This window comes from Bactrocera tryoni, chromosome 1, assembly GCF_016617805.1.
Source record: "Bactrocera tryoni isolate S06 chromosome 1, CSIRO_BtryS06_freeze2, whole genome shotgun sequence".
Classification (NCBI taxonomy): domain Eukaryota; kingdom Metazoa; phylum Arthropoda; class Insecta; order Diptera; family Tephritidae; genus Bactrocera; species Bactrocera tryoni.
In genome coordinates, this window is record NC_052499.1 from 22,180,284 (window position 1) to 22,206,881 (window position 26,598).

The following is a 26,598-nucleotide window of genomic DNA, read 5'->3' on the forward strand; positions in this document are numbered from 1 at the left end:
TAAGGCGGGTGTAGTAAAAAAAACGGTAACCGCCAACACAACCGGCTGCATAGCAAATCTAATATGCCTGTGCCCTCAGCAATATCCGATAAGCGCCCGTAAATATGCACTGAATTGCTTTTTGTGTAACAATCAATCGTTGCCTACATTTAAGCGCGCAAAAGTTTTTTTTTAATCTTTCATGATATGCAACTAAACGAATATACATATAAACTAAACAAGTTGTAGAAAATGTCTTCATTACGCAATTTAGCCACTTTTTGGCTAAATTGCAAATTTATTTGCCTTTTAATTGTGTTGCTATTGCTCTGCGAAAGCGTTGTTCAAGTGCACGCGAATCCAGATGCCAAACGGCTCTACGATGACTTGCTCAGCAACTATAATCGGCTCATACGACCTGTTAGCAATAATACGGACACGGTATTGGTAAAACTCGGTCTACGCTTATCACAGCTGATCGATTTGGTAAGTATGACTAGAAGGTGGGAAGCGCAAGTTTGTTACATTGATATATAGTATATAAATATTTTTTAAATCGGCAAGAGATGTATTTTCATATGTATTTAAGACAGTTTCTTTAATCAGAAAAGCAAGCAAGTTTCATTTTCAATCGTTTAGACAATTCGGTAATTAATAAAGGTGCCTTAAATATATATTTCCCTACCCAAGAAAGTGAGCAATCGTTCTAGAAGTAAAACCTCATTTAATTAGTCTACATCGTGTGCCGAAGCCAGGTTTATAAGTTTCCTCTCGAGTAATTCTAAATATCATAATATTTAGTTGGAGCACCACCGATAAAGAGATACATTCTCTCATAGACAGGAATTCCTGCAAGATATTTAAACTACCTGTTGTCTAGTCTAGGAATAATAGATGATGAGTAGGTATTGGACAGAAGAACCATTGCATGATAAAGTGCTATCTTATTAAGCGCTGGATATAAACAAAAAAAATTTATACATAAGGAAATAAAACTGAACCATAAGTCTAAGTTCCAAGTTCTCAATTGTAACACTCACATAACGTTCTAATCATATGTATATAAACTATTTTTAAAACTCATATTATCTCTATGGTTTGTAGACTTTCGTCCAACCCAAAAATTATTGGTTCATAACAATTTGAGAACAGTGTTGGTAGAGTCAGAATTTTGCTACTGTTAATCGAATATACCTTTCTCTCGAAAACTGGTAACATCGACTCATCAGATGTTATTATCGTCCATGTCTCTGCACCATATTGCAAGACGTGGATGATGAGTGACTTGTAGAATTTGGCCTCCGTTTGTCGAGATAGGACTTTACTTCTCAATTGCCTACTCAGTGCTATAGCTATTTTGCGTTGGACTTCGAGGCTGACATTGTTATTGGTATTTAACAATGGTTCCTAGATAGACGAAATTATCTGCAACTTCAAAGTTATGACTGTCAACAGTGACGTGGGAGCCAATACTGTTTGTTTGAAGACGGGAGATATTTCGTGTTACCCTTGTTCACTACCAGTCCCATTTGCTTTGCTTTCTTATCCCTTCTGGAGGAAGCAGAACTAACGGAATCTAATCCAATCAGTTTCTTGATGATGGGCTTTAATATTTCACACAATACTCCAATAGAACCATGTATGCGATGTTGAGGAGAATTATCCCACAGTAATTGGCGCAGCTTGTGTGGTTTCCCATTTTGTGGATTAGGCGAAACACACTTAAATTCCAATCATTGCACATGCTTTCCGTCCGACTATATTCTATAAAGAAACTGATGCATGCTCCTTATCAGTTCTTCGCCGCCGTGTTTGAATAGCTCGGCCGGCAATCTGTTGGCCCCTGCCGCTTTGTTGTTCTTCAGGCAGATAATTGCTATTCGAACTTCTTCATGATCGGGCAATGGAACATCTGCTCCATAATCTATTAAGGAATTGAGTTCGCCATAACCTGGAGTTATGCTTCCGCACCATTCTGGAAGCCTCAGAGAAGCGTTCTGCCATCCATAATTTTAGTATGATCTGGGCATCAGTCACCTCTTCTGTTTGCGCATCACTTCTTCTGTTTATAACATCTGGGCTATAGGGGTGACTGCGTGAAGCGTTGTGGATATCGACGTCGATTACATACCTGTTCACAAGAAAGGCGGTTGGTGAAGCTGGGCATTGTCGTGGTGCAACTTCCAATCCGGCTGCGATGTTCTTGTCGGACCCAATTGACCATTCGTTTGGATTCTTCTTGAGGACTTCCACGGAAAACTCCTGCATTGACGGTTTGTTCTAGGAGGAACAAATTCATGAGTGAACGATACTCTTGAACTCTTTCCCAGATTCCACCAAAAAGACCTATATTTGGCACCGAAACACTGCTTCTTGCTATAGCAATATCTGCAAGCCTGCTTGACCGTCATATCAAACGTCTCTGTCGCAGATTTACCGAGTTTAGCACAGAATTTAATCGCGTACCTCTGCTGTAATGAACGCTGGATTTTCGGCCTGAAAACAGCGAATCCACTCGCGCGCACGCTCCGAAGTACAGTCGCTGCTGAAGAAAATCAGTGCTATTACTTTCCGGACAAACCCTGTGTGCCGAAAATGTTGTTTTCGATCTTCAAATGTTACCTAGCCAATGTTCTCACCCCTTTACGCTATAAAATTACACAGATTTCGGAACTACTGCAAGTGCGTGTCTACTGTTTTGCTTTGAACATCACACTTTTTGCCTTCAGATGTCGCTATATCAACGCATATGTTAATGCAATTGACCCATTAAAATATTTCCAATAACATTTTAACAATTTCATTTTAATATATACATTTTTTAACTTATTCAAGCCACTATTATTTGGTACGCATACATAGGCACACTGGCGCCTTTAATTGTTTTCAAAGTCTATGTAACTGGTGTGCTTCGGCTGCCTGCTCCTCTGCCTATCTGGTTATCAGTAATTTCAAAATTAAATTGGGTACATTTCTCTGCTGACACCAATTTCAACGCGCCCAGCTGCAACCCCAACCATATCGCTGGGCAATCACAAAGGTGCGCTAAAAACTTGCCTTACACCTTTAAGTCAATCAGCTCATTCAGCACTAGCGCCGAAATAATATCAACGTCTGACCCTTTTATTGCCAACAAAGGACACGAAAAAGTGCCAATTTAACAGCAATTTGATGGTGTCAAATATACCCACACACATACACTCACACACTTACACACCGGTACAAACAATCAACTCAACTAGCCGACAGACACAGTCACAAATACACACACAAGCACTGCATATCTAAAAGGCAAGGCAATTACTATGCAAAAGTGTTGGCTGGAAGGGAATTGTAAAAAATGGTTGGTACACATTTCTCTTCAGTTGCATGAGGAAATAAATTTAATAGTCAAGAAATTAGACTTTTCATTTGCACAATAATGAATGGAAAAGGACATGCGGGCGAAATTAAAAGCGCGCACTTTGAAACAAAAGGTCAGCAATTATAGCGAAGGAAAATCAGCACACACACTCACACATATACACATACTATGAAGCACATCAAAATAGAAATAGCAATGAAATGGTGAATGCAAAATGAAGCAAAGCAAAAAATGTGCAAAAATCAAAGCATACAATCAGGCGCTCGCAAGCGTTCAACAGCACAGTTGGCAATTCAGTGAGATTGCCATCGGGTTTCTTGGAATGCCTGCAGCCGTTTTGCCATTTTACACAATGTTCAAGTGTTTGTAGCCTTTTCAATCAACTTTAGTTTTTCATGCTGTTCCCGCCGCCACCGCTCACCTTGCTTTGGCGTGCAGTAATTTTATGCAATCACTGTGTCGATATTTAACTTGCAATATAAAAAAAAATAGAATTAATTTTTGTTTCCTTGCAGAATTTGAAAGACCAAATCTTAACGACGAACGTTTGGCTCGAACACGAATGGCAGGATCACAAATTCAAATGGGATCCCTCGGAGTATGGCGGTGTTACCGAGTTGTATGTGCCATCCGAGCATATTTGGCTGCCCGATATAGTGCTCTATAATAAGTGAGTATTGAATAAAGTAGAAATGATTTAAGAGTGTGCAAATGTTAATTTTTGAATAAAAGGCTGAAATATGTTAATATGATGGCTCGGTCCAAAATGGCCGAAAGCAGCATTAAGTTAGATTTTCGTAATCCATCGTTGCGGATGAAGTCAAATTTATCACATTTAAATTTTGATTATCTCTGAAGATGATTCAGAGGAACAATTGGTTAAAGAATATGAACCAATTTTTATTACCAAAAAAATAATTAGCGTACAACATTTTCTACAAATGATGGTGTAGCTACTGTTATACTAACCGGACACTGCATTATACCGAGTCTTGTTAAAAAAACTTTAGCTAAATTGCCCGTAACACCGTGAAAAATACATCGCTGAGAAAACAAAAAATAACCCCTCGTCTGCCATAGATAGGGAAAGATACAGTTATCAACAGTAATGACGAAGAAATTTAAAATCTCTTAAAAAGTTATCTTCCTCCTGCACCTAACATGCCCATCAATACCCCCCTCTAAATGCACACCGATAGACACAAACTAGAGTACAGACTTCACCAGCCGATGGCGTTAAGATTCCGACTGACAATAATCACCGATTTGTGACCACCACGAGAAACGAAAATGACCCTTGCGCAACTTCGCTCTGGACACTGTAGCGGGTCAAACTCCTACTTATCCAGAACAGACTCCGACATATATAGTATATTCCCAGCGTACAATGAGTCCTCGCATGACCTAACCCTACTCATCTGACACCATTCTTCCTTTGGTTGGACCCCGTCGAAACACCATGTTTACTGGGCCTGCCGTTGGAGACGTCGGCGACAATTTATCTAATCCTTATTATCTTAACTGGGAGCCAAAATGTAAAGTGGGTTGAAGATCAAGCGATCCGACAGATGATCACTGATTTTTAATCTGGCAATCTGTAAACCTTTAGCTTAGTAAGCTTGCTTTTAGACCCAGTTATATAGGAGGCAGAAAAAAACGCATTGTACAATCTCATCGCAGTCCCAAAAAGCTGCCGTTAACCGCACAGCTCCTTCAAAGGCTCCCTAAGCAATGGATGTTAGCAGAAAATCACAGGTCTTGAAACAGCACTAAGTCAAAGTTATTTTTGTATAGGTTGGTTGGTAGACAGTCCACTTTAAAAACAGAATTGGTTATTATGGTTCGAAAGGCGAATTGCAGAACTATATCTTTTTCGAATTCTTTTGGGAAAATGGCTAAAATATGGCCGCTTACGATCAAGTGTTCTTTCAAAGTCAACATCAACCTTTGACTAATCGGCTAATATTAACCGAAATAACGGAAGTACTCAACGACATCAAATCAAATTAATCCAATTTTGTTAGCAAATCTTCTTTGAAAGTAGCTTGCTTACCTAGTTCACCTATGACATCATCTTATTATCCTAAATAGATATCAAAAGTCCACTTTAACCTGTTTTTTAGTCTAAATCCCAAAACCAAGGGAAGGCCAAGAGAGAAAGACGTTGGAAATCCTTGTACCCAGCATATTTTATTATTTGATTGCTCTTGAAGAAGAAACATGCTTTAGTAATCAAAGAATCAACGGTTGGAATCGTTATACTCTTTGCAGAATTTTACTACTAAGCAAACGACATATAACACTCAAATAGTATTCCTTGTTGACAGTTTGGTCTATCGGAAGGAATTCGAAGAAAACTGTCAAAAAAACTTTGACTTTTGATCTGCTTTGACGTGGTTTTTTGGCTTCAACTCACCTTTGCCACGATATTCAGCCGATTGATCGTCTGTTTCCGTGTCGTAAGTATAGATCCGAGACTTATCGCTGGTAATAATAGGTTTAATGACATCATGGTAGTCGGAAATCATTATTTCACAGAGGTTAACGCGGCGCTATTTTTCAATAAAATCTTATGGCTTTAGAACCAGTCTTTTCTCAAGCCCAAATGTTCTTTCAAAATGGTTTCACTAATTCTTCCGATATCCCAATGATGCCAGTAAGATCTCTAACTGTTAATCGTCGATTCCAAAGCACCAATTTGACGTGTTGATCATCAGTTGATGGCCGTCCTGGACTGTGGTTCGTCGTCTACGCGTTTTCGATCCTCTTTAAATAGTTCGAACAAAACAAAACACCTGCCTCGCGACAAATAATTATAACGAAAGGGCTTTTCCAACATTCTGATTGGTTCGGCACCAGAAATTTGATTTCGCACACAAAATTTAATGCAACTTCTTTGTTAAATAATTTCACTTATCGAAAAAGTCGCCGAATGCACTTTATATACTTCAGAATTCAACGAATGGTTTTTCGTATGAAATTGAAATTAAACAAGAAAAACAAGTAAGGAAGGGCTAAGTTCGGGTGTCACCGAACATTTTATACTCTCGCATGGTAAAGTGATAATCGAGATTTCATTATCCGTCATTTACATATTTTTCAAATACCGTATTTGTGTAAAGTTTTATTCCACTATCATCATTGGTTCCTAATGTTAATACTCGTATTATACAGAGAAGGCATCAAATGGAATTCAAAATAGCGTTATGTTGGAAGAAGGCGTGGTTGTGAACCGATTTCACTCATATTTCGTACATAAATATTATATACCGAATTTGGTTTTTGGTCCATAAGTGGGCAACGCCACGCCCATTTTCAATTTTTAAAAAAAGTCTGGGTGCAGCTTCCTTCTGCAAGTTCTTCCGTAAAATTAAGTGTTTCTGACGTTTTTGTTAGTCGGTTAACGCACTTTTAGTGATTTTCAACGCAGCAACCTTTGTGTGAGGTGGGTGAGCGTGGATTTATTATCCGATTTCTTCCATTTTTGAACTGTATATGGGAAATGCCTGAAGGAAACGACTCTGTAGAGAGAGGTTGACATAGCTGTAGTAGTTTCCGAGATATGTACAAAAAACTTAGTAGGGGGCGGGGCCACGCCCACTTTTCCAAAAAAAATTACGTCCAAATATGCCCCTCCCTAATGCGATCCTTTGTGCCAAATTTCACTTTAATACCTTTATTTATGGCTTAGTTATGACACTTTATAGGTTTTCGGTTTTTGCCATTCTGTGGGCGTGGCAGTGGGCCGCTTTTGCCCATCTTCGAACTTAACCTTCTTATGGAGGGAAGAAATACGTGTACCAAGTTTCATCATGATATCTCAATTTTTACTCAAGTTACAGCTTGCACGGACAGACAGACAGGCATCCGGATTTCAACTCTACTCGTCACCCTGATCACTTTGGTATATATAACCCTATATCTGACTCTTTTAGTTTTAGGACTTACAAACAACCGTTATGTGAACAAAACTATAATACTCTCCTTAACAACTTTGTTGCGAGAGTATAAAAATCTTACTGTTTACTGCCTACAGTAGTAAAAGCTCTCTTCTTTTCCTTGGTAGTGTTTTTTCCAAGGCGGGTTCCAAACCCAGCGCACAACCCTACGCAGCGAATGTTTCGCCTTCTCACTTTAGCTCGCCTTCCAACGAGTGTTTTCTGGCTAACCAGAGGATACTTGGTCAACGACCGGAAGTCGTGAGCTGCTTGAGCCATATGTAACAGAATTGTTTCTGGCCACTCCCAAGTGAATGGCAATCAGAGAACTGTTTTCACTTGCGTGATTTTTTTCCTTATTAATAGCAATTTTATCTCAAACATTTTAATAAATATGTTTTCATATTGAAAATATTTATTGACTCTGATTTCGTACCACCCTGTTAGGTAATGCAATCACAAATAGCAATTACTACTTTTCATTTTTAAATTATTTCACTTGAACACACTTTTCGCTTTCATATTCAAAAGGAATTTCAAACCAACCGAAAAGGGAAATGGAATAGTTCAAATTTCTAAACTTCACAAAGTCAAATTTAATGATTATTTTGAATAATTGTATATTATAATTAGTATAATTCCAATCCCATTAGATATGTCAGCAATTATTAAATTACTTTCATTTCAAATATCCCAACCACTACTGGATTTACGAAGCAAACGGATTGAATTTTATAAAGAAATAGATCTATCGATTTTCCCCGAAGTGCATGTGAATAATAACCAGAGCACGTTGATCAACTATTACTGCATTATATCATAAGCTCTCCGGTCGAACATGGAGTCCGAGCTTGAAGACTATAGAATAATTTCATTACTGACTAACTGATTGTTCGCACATAAACTTCTAAGGTGATTGGGTCCATCCTGAAATTGCTATAAAATCTAGGCCCAAAAAAGGAGTTGTAATTTTGAAATCATTTGAAATAAATATTTTGTTAATTTTGTGTTGAAAAGTCTTATTTCCAAATACAAATTCGATCCCTTATTTATTAATGTCAGGATTTTTTCAAACATCTACCTTTGATTTTTTCAACAGCGCTGACGGCGAATATGTGGTCACAACCATGACAAAAGCTATTCTCCATTACACCGGCAAAGTTGTTTGGACGCCGCCGGCTATTTTCAAATCATCGTGCGAAATCGATGTTCGCTATTTTCCGTTCGATCAGCAAACATGCTTCATGAAGTTCGGTTCGTGGACCTATGATGGTGATCAGGTGAGATGTGAATAGTATATTGCTATAATTTTACAAGACTCTCAAATAAAAATAGTTTATAAAAATATTTTTTACAAATAAAGATTATAACTGCCTAAGCCTTATATTTTATTGTATTTTCTCCACTACACTCTTCTTTAGATTGATTTAAAGCACATCAATCAGCGAAACGATAAAGACAATAAAGTCGAGATCGGTATAGATTTGCGTGAGTACTATCCCAGCGTGGAGTGGGATATTTTAGGTGTACCAGCAGAGCGGCATGAGAAATACTATCCATGCTGTGCTGAACCATATCCAGGTAATTTAGAAAACTATAATTATGTTTAACGTTTTGGAATATCAGTTGTTAAATCATAGATCATAACTTTGCTGTAGAGACTTTACAGACTTTTGAACCTCATCAGATGTGCACTGAAAGCTTCAAGAGCTCCTTCAATGAGACTACAGATGAAAACAATTACATTTTGTAGTTTTAGAGATTTTCCTCAATTCAACTTGGAACTAACAACACTTTAACAAAATTTAGTGTACTTTGCTAATCGGTAATTCATTCTTAAAACTTTTGGATTCTCCTGATCTCGTAGCTAATCTCGAAGAAAACCTCTCAAAAAATATGTTTGTCTGTGAGGAAGATTTTCCTACTTAAAATTATTTCAAATCAAAAACCCCAAAAAAAATGTACAAAGATGAATGCGGGTGTTGATCGAAGGATTAAGCAAAATTTAGTTCATTGGCAAAATGGCGGCTTCGATATTTGTGAAAAAACTTTGCTTCAGAGAAGGTCGTAAGAAAACATCGATCGATGTTGTTGTTGTTGTAGCGGCAGAAAAAATTCTCGAATTAATTTCGAGGAATGGTGCCTATTTGACAGTTCCTGGCTGGATAAAAATCCACGTCCGTTCCGGTTACTTAGACCCGACAGTCATGGGAACGACTTCGATCGATCGATTCAGCCGTTTCGGAGAAAATTTTCTGACCAACTCTAAAATCAGCATTGCGAAAAAAACGCGTTTTGGAATCCAATTACACAATTCTTCCAAAACTTAACGCCCCCAGTTTATAAAAAGCCAAGCTCGACGATATTCCTAAAAATTGTTTGAGGAATGTTCTAAGCTTTAGCAACAACAAAAACAGGACAGAGAAGGAAAGAGAAAGGACAAGGGAAAAGTTACAGAGAGCTCTGCTTTTTTCAAAGGACTGACACGAGATCACGCCAATACGCCAATATCTTCAAATAAAAGGACTCAAAAGGTATCCGTTAAAATGCGTTTTATTTAGCTGTATTTTAGATAGTACCTCAATGTGTCGGGCGGGTAACTATGGTTCAAAATGATCAACTAAAAGCACAAGAGTAACCGAACAGATAATGCGCATAGAGGATTTTCTTAGCTTTTTATAACAGGAAATTTCAAATGACCGCAGCAAAAATATTTTTTTGCAAAATTCTTTCCTTTCAAGAGTGATACACTGTTTATAGCGACCCTCAAACTTTTCAATACCATTTTGTAGTTCGATTTGCACTTTACTACAAAATATGTAGACCCCAGTTTCGGCGAGCATTTCTTCAATTGATAAAAATTGCTTGCCATCGAGCATTTTTTGGAGATCTGAGAACAGCAAATAGTCGCTGAGACCAGATCTGGAGACTACGAAGGATTTGGAAGCAATTCAATTTTCATTTTACTACAAAATAGGCCTCAGTTTGGGCGAACATTTCTTCAATTTTCTTCCCAGCGAACATTTTTTGGAGATCTGAGAACAGCAAATAGTCGCTGGGACCAGATCTGAAGAGTACGAAGGATGCGGAAACAATTTGAAGCTTAATTCATGACATCATTGCCATCGTTTTCACTAACATGTGACACGGTGCATTGTCTTGGTGAAACAGCACTTCTTTTTTTTGAAATGCCGCCGCTTTGCGACGATTTTGTCCTTCATTCAAAACGATATAGTTCTCACACTAATTATCCGACTGTCGAATTTACTTCCGTAGCGGACAGGGGTAGAATTTTCCCGCCGTAAGGTATGCGTGTCGTAAGTGGCGTCTAAAGTCTAATACGCATTATATCTGTTTTTTTTTGGCTTGCCTCGTAATTTCAGCATAGACTTGTCAGAAATAGTGCTAAAAAACTCAGCTTGAACTGATATTGTAGACTCTGAGTGAGATTCCTTCTAATGAAAAGACAATTGAAGTTCAAGCGGCAAATGTCAGCAGTCGTTTAGTTTTATGGGTGCTCAACTGGACGTAGCAAAAGCTAGAATGTCTGAGCGAAGACTTAAATCTGGTACCACGGAGAGCAGTTAGCCCTCGAAGCTTGCTCCAATCTGCTCTTTGGGTTTGATTCCTTGAGAAGATTCGTGGTGGCTGTGGTGTAAACCCAAAAGCAGGTAGAATTGAAAATTCAATTCAGTGTGGAGTCGCAATGCGGACGGGTGCCGGGCCCCCAACACAGCAGAGGTTTTAGATCGGCCTCGAACGCAAGCAAGGTGGAAAAGGTGTCCTACCAATTGGAACCAAATAATACTTGCAAAAAACAGGTATTATTTGGGGCGCTGAGCAACGCATTGTTTTGATCTATAATACTGGCATAGTCCTTTTTCTGAAGTACCGCCAATCAATTTTCGGGTATATCCTCATATTTCTGTATATTACTTGTAATAACCAACTGTCCACGACACAAGAAGTATCTAAATGTTGTAATATTGCTGTCATAAAATTCAATATTCAACTGCAGTTCCTTTTTCTTCCTTTTCTTACACACATTGAGTGCAATAATAATGTAATCATTACTCTAACCAATTCTTTATCAAATAGTCGGACTGTAGCCATTTAATTTCCACACATTTATCTTCTAACCGAGGCATGGTTATTTTGCCTTAATCCCGAGAATAATTCATTTTTCAGTATTTAACTTAATTTATTGTGCTTTTGTTGGCTTGAGAGTATACTCGGCAACGTGTTCGATCTTCCAAGTCCCAAACCAACACAAAGCCTACAACGGCACTGCGCTATGAATTGAAATCGAGTAAGATACTATAGGGAATTTTCAATTCTGCAGACAAATAAATATCAGCAAATATGTGTTTGTGCGTGTGTGTGCAATTGTATACTTACATATATGCAGATATTTGAATTGGATTATATGGAAATATGCGCATGTACATGCGTGTGTATGCTGATAAATGCGAAGTCCTGTAGGAATTTTGCGAAGCATTTTCCATTTCAAAGAACCGAAATATTAAATTAAAAGTAAAATTCTACAACAATGTGCTAAAACATTTATGAAACTTTTAAATATTTCTCTACTGTTGAACACACACATGTAAACATAACCACACGCACATATGCAGCACGTCTGTGACAGCTTTTAGAGCACAAATGAGAGGATATATGCATTTATTTCATATAACTGTGTCTGTGTATCTTTGTCTTTAAATGTGTATCGTTATATGTGCATGTATGTGTATTTATGTCGTTGTGTGCCTGCTGACAAATACTCCCAGTACGCTACAACGCATCGCTGTCTAAGACTTTATTATTTTGCATGCAAAGTGTAATCAAACTGTCAACATGACCAAAACGCGCCCAGCACGCACACCAGCAAGGGCACACACTCCCCACTAATACTACATACATATGTATGTATGTATACTTAACATATATGTATGTATGCTCCCGACAAAAGCAGCATAGCGCATGGCAAGCGCTTGCAATTTATAAGCCTCAAAAGTCTAACACATCATAAATCAGAAATAAGGATAATAACAAATACAACAAAAATAAGCAAGAAGCGAGTAACAAAATCAAAACCAAAGCAAAAAATACAAATATGTGCAGAAATTACAGTACAAAGGCAGCAATCACAGGCGGCAAAGGCGGCAGCCAAGATTTATGAGTCTCTCGTTGATTATTTCATTTCATTTCAAAATTCAATTCGGCTAAAGCTAAACCGATTAACGGTAGCGTACATTTCGTATACCTATTGTTTTATTTCTTAAAATTTTTTCTTTGTACTTTCACCTTTTTCTTTTTTTATTTGCGTCGCTTGCTCCCTTCGCTTCGGTTTTCAATAATACACGCCTGTCAAACTGCCTGCCTTTGGAACTTAATTTCCAGCGGTAAGGTATAAATTGTTTATGAGTCTCTAGTTGGTTATTTCAATGCCTAGATTTTGTAAACGTTGTTGAGATCGGTAATTTTTCATGTACTACACTGAGAAAAACGCATCTTTTTGCGCGATTATTAGAGAAATCTTATTTGCAATAGGAGACAAGACAATGTGTAATTCAAACTATTTACCGGTGCGACAGGAACAGGAGCAGGCTTCTTTTGTAGTAACCCATTCCAAGAAGATGACTTCAAACTAAATTACTACAATTTAGTCTTTCAGCCCGAACTTGTGGGTACAGCTGTAGGTGCCAAGTGGCCTGCTGCTCTGACCAGCAAATTCATAAACCTTCTAGTGGATAAGCTATTAACGCTATCTAGAACGGTAATACTAAGAATCATTGCGTTAATTTATGCAAGCGGGATATAACCATATAAGCGGTGTCTGCACCAATAAATAATAAGAGATTATGACTTGACTCAGTAGGTAACTCGCTTAATATCATCTGTGTACCCGGTCATATAGAAGGAAAGGAAAAGGCAGACGAGCTGGCCCGCTCGAGAGCAGCAGAAGACACAATTCCACTAAGCTGTATCACCCCTTTCAACGCCTTCAAGGTTTGTTTAAAACAATGTACCCAATCATAAAGGAACACAAGCAACAAAGGGTATACCGTAAAGTTGCTGCTGGGCAAAAGGAAGCTTAGTAACATCTTATTGGTCATTAGAGGACACCTAACCTTAAGATCCCAACTTCAGAAAGTAAGAAAAATGGATTCGGCGGAATGCAGCCATGCGCGGAGAATAATGATTCTATTAACTATGCGAATGCCCAGCCTTCACCTGGATGAGCTCCACTGAGTTGCTGGACCACCCGGAACCAAAATGTGTTTATGATGGCTTAATTGTTGCCGCCAGTAGTCCGACACTAATGCGCCTTCCTTTTCAATCAACCATTTACCGTTGCACATTATAAAATTTTTTTAACGATCACGTAGCGAGTCCAACCTGGCTCGCATTTAAATACTATATCCGAACTTTTTTGAGTTTTATCCCGTTATTTGGTTCGATTAACAGGGCTTTGTCAGCTTTTCTAGATTTCATTCTTTGACTTATGTCCATATTCATTAAACAAAAATATTATATTGGAGATTCACAAAAATTTGAAAATTTTCCTCCCGAATGTCCAACTTTGGATGTTGTCTACGCCTTTGCTTACCTTAGAAAGAGAGTGCCATACTCCGTTTAAATAAGAAGAGGCACCCATTCACCTCTCTAGCTCAGGCTCAGCAAATCATTTTCCATAGATAAGTACGGACTAATCACTTCGCGTCAGAATGAAATATAAGCTGGATTCATATGTAATCTCGTAACCAAGCTCTGGAAGCTTCTGGTGAGTCACTATCGATGTGTGCGGTCTTGCGTTGTCCTAATGTAATATAATTTCTCTTCTAAGCTGGCCGTAGCAATTGCTTAATTCAAACGGTCAATATTGGAAATTATAGGTCCGAAATAAGTGTTTGGACGTGGCAGAGCAGGTGATTGTAGTAGATGGTCATTGACTGGAGCCAATCTCACCAAATACATAACAACCTGGACCTTCAGCCAGACCGTCAATCCTAGTTTGGCCATTTTCGGGACTCACCTCAAGTAGAACGTACTCGCTTAACATGCTCGTAAGTGACCATCCAGTATCCATCCGCTTTAAGAATTCATTTCATTGCGATTCAGTTGCGACTTACAGATGGATATTCGGTTCATGAAGTCTTTATGCCTAAACTCGTATCGCATATACGAACCTCTTGCAGTATCCAGCCTTAAGTGGTTCTAAACGAGCTTTGTTCAGTTTGCTTACATAACGGTCTGACTTCGACAACTGCCCTGCTAGAGCACTGAGGAAATTTTACATCAAAATTAACGGAATTGAATTATTAAAACCGCCAATTTTTCTTATTTTTCCAACTTCATAACTTACGTGTATGTACTGTGTATTCGATAACCCTTCAGATGAGTTTCATCCCGGATTTCTTTTGAGAACCTTCCATTTTATTCTTAGCAGAGTTACATTTCCTAGACATCGAAAATATTGGGTATTTTACCTTCACCCTTTCTATGTTGAGATTTTTGATGATCTCAAACACTTCCAACGCCTCTCTTAAAGCTACCCGCATTCTTTCCCAACCCAAGTAATGGGTTTTTCTAAGGCTCCAAAATTGAACATTTTCCTCGGAGTTGACCACCTTCCGAAATCACTACATTAACGCGATTATAAAGTTCTTTGAACTGTATTTCTATATGCCTAAGCTCATAGTGTCCCCTAAGTGATCCAATTCTTTTGGAAGACACCCGCTCCCGCTGTTTTGTGTTTTGTTGATCGCTACTCACCTGTTCAACGATATACGAGATTGGTGTCTCTAACGTAACGTGCAACTGTGCGCTTACATGAATCAAGTTGTTTGCGTCATCTAGTGCACCCTGTTTCGGCGCTAATGGTCGCCGAAGGGTGACGCATATGAATGCAAAGTGATTTGCAGACGATTGTAAGTGTTTTATAGCGCTAATAGAAGCCTGTAACATCCAATAAATGATACAATTTTGTTCGAAACATCTAGCTTACATGCTCCGGCCTTTGGATGTCACAAAAAGGTGTAAAAAAACCGCATGCAGGGCAAAATCGACCATGGTAAAGTCTAGAGGCTTGCCACGCCCCTGTGTTGGTGGTAAACGGGTAATTGGGTGAAAAAACCCATAGTGTCCTCTATGTGATCCAATAATTCACCACTATATCTTAAGACCATTTAAGCGCACTTTTAAGCCTAACCTGTACCTTTACTGCTCACTCAAATTTTAGGTTAGTTAAGTTAAATTTTGGATTCGTACTTTTGTCTATATTAGTATTATCTCTCATCATTTTATAAACCCAACTTCTTAAATACTTGCAGATATTTTCTTCAACATAACATTGCGTCGTAAGACACTCTTCTATACCGTCAATCTCATCATACCCTGCGTCGGTATCTCCTACTTATCCGTGCTCGTATTCTACTTACCCGCCGATTCTGGTGAGAAAATCGCGCTCTGCATAAGCATTCTACTCTCCCAGACTATGTTCTTCTTGCTAATTTCGGAAATTATACCGTCTACATCGCTAGCCTTACCGCTGCTTGGCAAATATCTACTCTTCACTATGCTTTTGGTGGGGCTGAGTGTCGTCATCACGATTATCATACTCAATATACATTACCGCAAGCCGAGCACACATAAGATGGCACCGTGGGTGCGTGCCTTCTTCATCAAACGGCTGCCGAAATTACTGCTGATGCGTGTGCCAAAAGATTTGCTACGCGATTTAGCGGCTAGTAAAATTAATTACGGCACCAAATTTAGTAAGACCAAATTCGGCAAGGCGCTCATGGATGAGATGCAAATGAACTCGGGCAGTTCCAGTCCGGATTCATTGCGCCGCATGCAGGGGCGGATGGGCGGCTTAGGCGGTGGCGGTTGCAATGGACTACATGCCACCAGCGCAACCAATCGGTAATTGATTTTATTGATAGAGTTTGTTTGTAGTTTACTTATTTATTTCTACTTTACATACATATAAGGATTTCACTTATTATTCGGTTTGTTTCTGTGTTCTTTTCTGCTTTGCTTCTTTTTGATTCCGCGAAATCAGCTTCAGCGGTCTGGTAGGCGCTTTGGGCGGCGGCTTAAGCACTCTCAGCGGTTACAATGGCTTACCGTCGGTACTCTCCGGCCTGGACGACTCACTCAGCGATGTGGCGCAGCGTAAAAAATATCCATTCGAGCTGGAAAAGGCAATTCACAATGTGATGTTCATACAGCACCACATGCAGCGACAGGATGAATTCAATGCGGTAAGTGAATACATATTGGCTCTATACATGTATATACTCGCACTGCTGTTAAAAGTGTATGTATTATATCCGTATACAAATATATATTTCAAATATATGTAATTTTCTCATATAGGCTTTAAGATTCCTTTTGAATGATTACTTATTTATATCTGGAGTGATGAATGCTGTAGACTACTGAAAACGTCCGTTCAAATAAAATTTACGTACACACAGATATAAGCGATTTCTATCATAAAGAGCTTTTGGCTTACAGATTCGAAAACTTTTGAAAATGCCCGCTTTGGACGGCTCACTTCCTCTTTTGTGATAATATCAGCTCTGCTTAATTTACACAAGCAAATCAATTAGTTCTTCATATTTCTCCATTTGTTATTTTCAACCCGCTGAATATCCACGATACGACTTCGTAAAGGCGTCATAAATGATATACATACATCTATAACTATAACACCTATGATATTCCTTTATTTTGTGTTCTCATACAAACCCTGGTGATTTCTTCTTTAACACATATCGTGCTCCCTTAGATATTCAAAGGTAAAATATTTACCTCTAATGCGACCCAAATTAGTAGATTCTAAAACAAGTTAAACTCCGTTTTAACCCAACAATATCTGTGCTACTACCCTCCTGCTCTAGTCAATCACATATTTTCTTCGTGGGTCTCTCTTTTATTTGTCAATATTATATACCAAGCATGAATGCATGGTGAATTCAAGACCTTTAAAGCTCTTTGTGTTTCAAGTTCCTGGTGCGTAGACCATTGCGATAGGAGGACAAAGCACGAATCAAGGAATCTAGAAGTGATTTCACGCATCTGGTAGACAAATATTCAAATAAAGCCTAGTCTAGAAAAATAAAATACAAAAAAAAAGAAAACAAGCAAGGAAGACATAATTTCGAGTATAACAAGGATTAAAGCCGGGAAAGTACCTTCAGCTACATAAGACTTGTTACTTATAAGGGGTCTAAGGCTTGTTTTCATCCGATTTTATTCGTTCTAGGCATAAATATGCATCGTTATTGAGAAAACACGCACTCTCAATTTTAACATGATAACTTTCACATTGACCGATATTGCGTGTTTTTGTCATCCGGAAGTTCGAAAATGTTTATATTAGGTATATGGGGCTAAGTCAAGTATTGACTCGATTCAACCCATTTTCGGCACACAGATATACATACTACTATCAGAAAGGGATTATCTCTAAGTTTCAATTTTATATCTCACACATTGACCAATATTTTTAAAAAAAAAGTTAACTATAAGCACTGGGTCCACATATTCAGAACATAGAGGCTTGAACAGTTCGATTTGGACAAATTTTAGTCATAAGATGGCAAATCTCAAAGGCACTATTTGAACAAAGTTTTACCCTAATAATTGGTTCTGGATTTGTATAGTGAAAAGTGAAAGTTTCAAATAGAATTTAAAATTGTGTTATTTGGAAAGTAGGCGTGGCTGTAGACCGATTTCGTGACATTTTCAACACTGTATTATGTAAACGCTATGAAGGTGAATGTCACGTGCCAAATGTGGTTGAAATCGGTCGAGCGGGTCTCGAGAAATGTTATTTCACCTATTGGTTATTATGGACATCGTGCTCATCGTTCAGTTTTGACCCCGGCTCCTTTAAAGACCTCTCAGACTATTTGGAGGTGAATTTAATATTTCTGGCATATTTAGTTAATGATTTAATTTTAAGTAGATTTTAAAGTACCGTTATATCACACCATCGTTATGAAATCTTATAGTATTTGTGTTAGGAGATTTAGGTTGGTTTGCTTAGGAGATACTTATTAGAGGACGGAGTCACGCGCTTTTGAAATTTTCGGCAGTTACACCGAGGGCCGTATCCCAATATTTTCGGTCGAAAGGCTACAGTCGAATTCTTCTACCTTTTGGAACCTAAGAAAGCAGTGGACAACTCTGCTTTAATTGAGATTACTGTCCTTACATTTTCTTTTACGAGAAACAGTACCGTCCGGCTGGGTATTGAGTATTACCATATAGACTTTGATTTTGGAATCGGTACCGACTTTTCTTTGCCTTCATCTTCTTACCCACTCAAATCCACAATGCACTCATACAAAGCTATCTCAGTAACGAGGCCAAGGCAACGGTTCCCACTTTTTTTCCACTCATCTTCACATCCACGCAAATTCACTACCGGAAGGGAGTCACAATCAAGGTATCTAGGTTATCTCAGTAAAAAGTCCAAAGCAATTGTTATCACATGCTCTTTTGAAATATCTAGTGCTTTTAGAATCGCTCAGAATAAAGTGCGACTCATTTCAACGTACATCTGCAGAACTTAATTATGACGCTAGAAGAATGTACTTTAAGGCGGGCCAGAGTCTTACTATATGGAGGTTTCCAACGCAGTCACAGAGTTCAGAAAGTTTAACGGAAGTCCGTGTCTAAACGAATTAACAGTCTCTTAATTTAGCTTTACCAAAGACACATCGGAATAACACATCATAATAATAATAATAATGATTTTTTAGATCTTACCAAAATTCAGAATATGTAATGTCTAAGTATTCACTTCGTATAGCATATGTATAAGTTTTCTATATTTTTAAACTTTCACTATATAAGTCAATGCATATAGTGATGTATATGCACAGAATATTTCAGTTGCGGTTTTCGGTAATTTTCGCTTTTATTTAAAAAATTTTAATTTCACGCTCGATTGTGTCCAGTCATTACTCACAGTAATCAATACAGCGCTGTGCTGCAAATATTGATACAAGTTTGTTTTTGTTTTTGTCCATTGTGTATTTACGATTATTTTCTGGTATCGCTTTTGTTGTAATTGCTTAACTTTTCCGTTTTTCAACTTTTGTTAAAAACTCAAAATTTTGCTTCCGCTTTAACTCATAGCTAACCATGACTTACTTCAATACCGCCATTACTCGGTTCATTGCGCTCGCCTTTTGCTCTTTGCCCGGTGATTCACATATTTAGAGGCACAAAAAATATGCCTACATAATCGAATTCCTTTCCAACTTCTTGTCTGCCGGCGATAAACAGTTTAGCTTCCTAAAAGCTTGAAAGCTTACATTAATAATTATGTTGAGGCTTGGTGACCACCATCATTATGGGTATCATTATAGCTTTGAACATTTTGTGGATTATGAATTTATCATTACTGAACTACTTAAACGAGTTTTTGTGATCCCCTGCGCATATCGATGAGGTAATAGTAGAATCGAGAAGTACTTTAAAAATTAAACTCAAGTTGCTGCGAAAGAAAAACTACAAGAAAGCCTACAAAAGAAACTAATAAAGCACAAAAATTTGCTGTTTTCAAGAAGCATTCAAGATAATTCGAAAACACGGTACCTCAAGATTTTCTATAAGTCTATTATATAAACGGATCTACAACCGAAACCTGCTTTTCTCATTAAAGTTTTCGAAATTTTAAATAACCAACTCTATCAGACGTCTTTATGTGATGGAGAGCTCTAGAAAAGACCACACTGGCAAAGAAAGTCGAGAGCGTTCTATGTTCGGCGCTCATCAGCATGTGTGGTGTACTAAGATCCACTCCAACCATGGCACTTAACGCCATCTTTCACATATCAAATATTGCCCGTAGACATCGTCGGAAGCTGAACACTCGTAAATCCTTACTCACTTTAACTTTATACCGGATCACTTAGATCTTGGAGTTGCCACACCGAACTTTGGGGAGGTAGTTGTGGGTGGGAAGAAGCCGTTGGAGGAAAGGGGCAGTGAGCTTCCTTACAAATGGGTCAAAGCTTGCGAGGAAAGTTGGTGGAAAAGTTTACTATCAGGAGCTCTCTATCAACTCCAACTTCAGACTTCCTGACTATTGCAGTGTCTTCCAAGCAGAGATTGCGGCCATTAAGGTAGCAATATATTTACTGCTCCGGTGTGTAGCCTCCTTCAGAGAAATGGCCATCCACTCAGATAACAGAGCGGCGATCTAGCCTTAAACTCATTAACAGTGCGTTTAAGGCTGGTCAAAGAATACTTAACCTCGCTATCAATAGCTTCGAGTGTCTTTGTGATAAGACTGGTATGGGCGGCAGGCCATAGCGGAATCACAGTAAACTGTAAAGCTGCTGAGCTAGTAAGAAAAGGAACTCTAGAACCGCTACAAGTAGAATGGGAGCGGATCGGTACTTCCGGATCCACTTGTGTCCTACTATTACATAACTGAGCTTCGCGGAAACTTGGCCAGCGCTGGATTATCATCGGTACATGCACTGTCGCAAAATCTTTTTGGCCCAAAAATCATCCCAAGAGATATAGTGATCTCCTTGCCTTCAGTGAGGCTAGCCTCTCCCTAGTTTGGGGCTTTTAATTGCCCTATTGGCGTTAGTGAAGCTGGGAATCCTACCAGATGCCATCTGCAAAAGCTGTATTGAAGTAGGGGAAAACAACTCAACACTTCCTTCTGGACTGTCCCGCGTTCGGAAGGTCAAGACTTAAACACTTGGGAGCGCATACATTCAGACAAATTTATATTGGCTACTAAGTGTTTGGCTAATTTATAAGTTCGAACACAAGAGTTCTTCTTTCTGTGGTCTCACAAAGGACTACATATAGTAGCCCAGGTGCGATCTTTGATCAGCCATCTAACCTAACCTAACTCTATCAAATGTAAAGAAATTGAGCCCATTATTAGCCTACACTCTAGCTGGAGAGAGCTTAAAAGAAAGGTGAGAAAATAGCTACTAAATCCTTTGACGAGATTGATTTATTCCAAGTTAAAATAGCTATAACTTTTACTAGAAAATCCTTGTACAACAATGCATGTATAACTCTCTACTTAAATTACGTCTACTTGTTGCATTCCATACTGGTTATGTAAGCTCAAGAAGCACTTATTTAACAAGGAGGGTAAAACTTTTGCAAACTCCCGATTCTGCAACATGGAGCCGAAAACTTCCGACACCGATTAAACAAAAATTTGAGATTTATTTCATATTCTTCTTTTTATTTAACTTAATACACTCGATCCCGAGAAGCTCCAACTTGTTCAACCCTTCAGCAAAATAAATTTTGTAGCGGTCTGCAAAGTAGGCCTCCAAGAAGGTCATACACATCTCATTCGACTGAAATTTGCCAAGAAGAACTAGATGAAGAGTTTATTTTTTTTTTTTGAAATTTAAAAACGAAAAGACTAAAATAATCTATAAGATAGTGAAAAGACAAAGACTTTGCTTGAAATTTTGGGTTTCCAACTGAATCATGGCAACAGAATCCTCGGAAATATTGCAGAACTGATTACTGTACCTCGACGGCCTACTCTATGACGAACTCAAGTGTATGAAGAGCATAAAGCATTCAATAAATACTGTGAAGTTACGGACAACTTTTCACAAGGGTCGTTCATCATCTACCCCTGTTAATGACGGTAACATTGAAAAGGTTAAAGGAAGCAGTGGATCTAAACACCTCTTATGGATCGACTCAATATATTTTGGTTAATGTTTTGGATCTAAAGCGTGTCATTGCTAGAACCGTACCAAATCACCTGAATTTATTGCAACAACGACATCAAGGAGAGGTCGCTAAAGAGATATTTCAGAACTACAAATTCATCAAAACAGCATTACTGGGGACAAGACGTGGGTTTATGAACAAAGGACGAAACTATCCAACAATCTAGCGAATGGCGCTAATATGAATAAACCAAAACGAAAAACAAAAAAATCGCTGAAAGCGTATTTTAAAGGCGATAATGAGGAACACGTGAAAATGTTTTTTTTTTTTATCAGTCCGAGAATATTCCGACTTTAATCAGGCTTCCTGGCCATTCTGTCAATAGTTTAAACTTACCAACTGTCACCTTTTCATTCGGTTAAAGGTGTTCTGAGAACGTGATCGAAAATTCCACTAAAAGCAGCAATTTATTTTCCTTGGCTGAGTCAATTGTATCTCTATTGGCTTACATCTGTTTTTCGGAACTCAAGCCATGTCCATTGCCTAACTCAATTAAAGCTTTTTAGTATTAGAGAATAATTTTTAAGATCCTGTATTAGTAAAGGCCAATTAAAACTGTTAAAGCACAACTCATACTTACACAACGTTTTGTATTTTCTCAATAACTCAATTATTACAAAGCTCTCCCTTAAAATCCATTCGTCAATTGACTGAGTAGAAGAGCGGAACAATTTAGTCGCAAGTCGTCAATAACTTTCATTCAGCGAACTGTCAGCAATCCCTCAAATAAGCGTGGATTTATCTCATCTAAAACACATCGACGCATAAGGTTACAAGTCAAAGCCACACACACACTCACAGGGACATACATACGCTGAGCCGCCAACAAGCGAAAAGGCAACAAAGTTAAGCGTTACTGCTCCGCAACCGTTTGATGTTGATTGAACTTCTGCACATGTCAGTCAGATATGCAACAACAAATCGCAACAACAATAAATAAATATGTTGGCCGGCTGCAGCAACAGCGACAGTGAATAACCGCCAAATCACCAATAAAAATAAAAACAAAACAAACAAAAAATCCGAGGCACCGATTGTAGCGGTTTCTTTGGTCAGAGTGGACTTGTTGTTTTTGTAGCTGTTCGCTTGGTCGCTGGCAGTCAATTGCATAAAAGTAATTAAAAGTGGATTTCGGCAATGTTGTGCTGTTACAATCAAGAGAATAAATATTCGCTAAACTCGGACGTATTCGTATATGTATGTTTGTGTGTGTGTGTGTGTGTGTATGTGTGTGTGAGCGGACAGCAACCGACAGAAGTATGCACTTATGAGGGCCATCAACCCACAATGCTTTAGCTGTGGCGCTTCTTTTGCAGCAACAACAACAACAAATGACTACTTCAGTGACTTTTTCCCTCGCAAAAGCAATAAAGCGGGTCAATCGCTACCATGCAACAATAACAACAAGCGATAACCAACTTTTGCGGTTTACATCGATCATTTGGCAATTGATTTCGATGATTGAAAGATGAACGGCCGCTAGCATTCTGCTGATAACTTCGGCAAATCCAAGGATTATGAGAAGACGCAATTCAATCGCAGACTTCGCGCGAAAAGACAGTGAAAAGTTTTCCATGAGTAGTCTAAAAAGTTTGCGCGATAAAGCAAATGTGTTTTTGTAACCAATTCTCTTTTTAGTGGGTTATTGAGTAGGGTTTGAAAGAGATAGCAGTAGAGGAATATGTTTTTCAAATGAATGGAAAATCATTGTGGTTAACTCAGTGTTTGCCCAGCGGATAATTAAGAAAGTGTAGTTAAAGAAGAGTGTGCTTAGGATAATGTTCTTTGTTCCCGATTCTGCTGTTTGTTAATTTGGTGCATGTGTTCTAGTCAATAATGTTGGTTGTGTCATTCTGCGTTCTTCTCTTTCTTCTTGTTTGTTCACAAAATTGGAGTAAAATAACTCTAAGCATGATTTAAACAGACAAACCAAGAGTTGTCGGCACAGAATTATTTCTTGTCGACAGTTTGACCGGTAGGAAGGTATTCGGAGTGCACCACACCTCGATAATCGAAGAAAACTGTCAACATAACCTTGACTTTTCACATGCTTTGACGTTTTTTTCGGCTCGGCTCAACTTTTCTACGATATTCGGCCAACTGATCTTCTGTTTCTGGGTCTAAGCATAGATTCTATCCTAATTGCCAGTAGTAATACATTTCATGACATCCTGCTAGTCGAAAACATTGTTTCACAGACGTTGCAGCCGTTGACAAGACGCTGTTTCTTGAAAAAAAAATTTGTGATTTTGCAATCAACCCTGCTTTCCGTTTTCTTAGGCACAAATGATCTTTCAAAATTGTTTCACTGATTCTTAAAATATTGCAACGACACCATCAAGATCTCTGACTGTTAATCGTCGATTCTCAAACACCAATTCTTTTATTTCATTTTCACGACAATTTTATCTTCCAAAAAGTATGTTTTAAGCCGATATAACGTTATAGGAATTACTGTGCTCCTGTATATACTAGTTTTGTGGTATAAAGTCCATCATGAAGCAAACCAAAAGTTTTAAAAGAATGGTTGCTAGACTTCATAAAATCTTTAACCTAAGTTCTTAGTTCTCTATACATTTGGTATGTGGATAGATACACTTCTATACTCACAATCACTCAATACCTTTGCTGAATAAAGTGAAAAGACTTATCGCCATATATCCCTTTTTATCCAGTAATGAAGCCACTTGCGACTTTTTTACTCATTAACCGAGTCCAATTTTTCAGTAACATGGACACCCACACAGATACTGTAGAAAGCTTTCAATATGGTCAACTGTGCAGTGGTACCTTAACGGTGCAACCAGTTAAACTTAGAAACAACGGGAAATCAGGCTATACAACGGTTCACGGCGCACAACTTCTTATTTACTTATTATATATATTTTGGATGACATTACGCTATTAAATATTTTCTCTATCATTTCGATTTTTCATGCCTAATATCTTTCACAAAATCTAAATCCGCGAACCATTGAAACAAGAATAGATAGATATGATGACGTCTAAAGTCTATGGCTAATAATCCGGTACTGCTTACTTTAAATAGTTTAACCTCCTTCACTCCATATGCTGGTCATGAAGGAAGAAGAAATCACCACCCCAAAGTTTTACAACCCATTAAAATATAAGTTCGGTCAATTGATCCAAAAAGTCCATACGATTTGGGTAAGTGGGTCAAGGTGGATCAATAAAATTTTCTACTAACTCGACTTCTGGGAATGAATAGCATACTTTAATCACAGCAACCCAAGTTGGAAATTGGTTCCTAAAATTATTATAAATGTAAAATACAATATTTCCTTGATATATAAAACGTGATAAATATCAAATCAACTATGGAACCTCCTTTGCAACAGACATTTAAGCGAGTTGCTAAAATCAAATGTCTTCATTCGTTGAGAAAATCAAGCTTACGGAGAGCTTTGATGTCCATTGAACAAAAACTCGCGAAATTTATAGCAAGATTTTTGGAAGTATGAAGAACACAACACTCTGAGAATGATACAGTTGTTTTGTACTTGCTAACAGTCTAGAAAGTGCTCCGTAGAGAATCTGGCGCCAATTGCGAAGCTTCTCTATCTATATACTAATTATATACTTTCACTTAATACACATAACAATCAAAAAGTATAAGCACCTTTCCAAAACCAATTTCAAGCCCTCAATACTATAATACCAAAATAAAATCTCACCTCTAAAACTTCTATCGTAATAACACCTATCACTTCCGTTTTCTTTACAGGAAGATCAAGATTGGGGTTTTGTTGCCATGGTACTGGATCGTCTCTTTTTATGGCTCTTCATGATCGCATCACTGGTTGGTACATTCATGATTCTATGCGAGGCACCTTCGTTGTACGACGACACGAAGCCGATCGATGTGGAGTTGTCGGTGATTGCCAAGCAACTTTATAACTTAACCGAAAAGAAGTCATAAGCGTCGAAGCAGAAAGCAAAGATAAAGGCGTAAATCATTAAATAAAAAAATAATAAAAAAATATAATGGAAGTAAAAGACTTCTTAAAAGAAGCTGAGCCTAATAAAATTAACGCTTACTTAGAAATATGGTAAGCAAGAAGCACACAACGTGCGCGCACTGAAGGTTTTCTCGCAAGACTTGACTCTTCCAGAAACAAAATTTTAATAAAAATTAATTAAAAAGAAAGTTAAATACGAACATGGCAAGCTATACTGCGTGTTTGCCGGGTGAAAAATAATGTTAAATTAAACAAATCACATAAATGAGAAATATTTGTAGTTAGTAAGCACTTCGAAGCACATAAACCCCTAAGAAATATGGAGCATTTAAATAAAAATTAAATAAGTAGAAAAATGTGTTGAGTTTTTTTCTTATTATCAAAAGTAAGTCATACTTAGAATCTTTATTTATTGGTTCGTAGAGCGTGGTCGAAGGAACGACTGATCTCAAGCGAATGCACCTAAGCCATCACTTCACTCATTGGGCGCCGAAGTGAGTCCCAACTCAAACAATCAACAACTCAAAAGATTTTTTGTTTTAAAAGGTATACAGACTCAACCAGCTGAAGACTTGCCATGGGT

The 26,598-nt window shown here is 38.1% G+C and overlaps 1 protein-coding gene across 1 annotated transcript; it reads left to right on the plus strand.

The window, feature by feature from the left end:
- The first annotated feature begins 231 nt into the window (after positions 1-231).
- On the plus strand, positions 232-26,373 carry LOC120770681 (acetylcholine receptor subunit alpha-like 2). Its single transcript, XM_040098269.1, has 7 exons — positions 232-465; positions 3,859-4,013; positions 8,381-8,561; positions 8,703-8,862; positions 15,615-16,209; positions 16,349-16,550; positions 25,781-26,373. Exons 1-7 carry the CDS (start codon positions 232-234, stop codon positions 25,973-25,975), a joined length of 1,722 nt encoding a protein of 573 aa, XP_039954203.1. The 3' UTR covers positions 25,976-26,373.
- Positions 26,374-26,598: the final 225 nt, after the last annotated feature.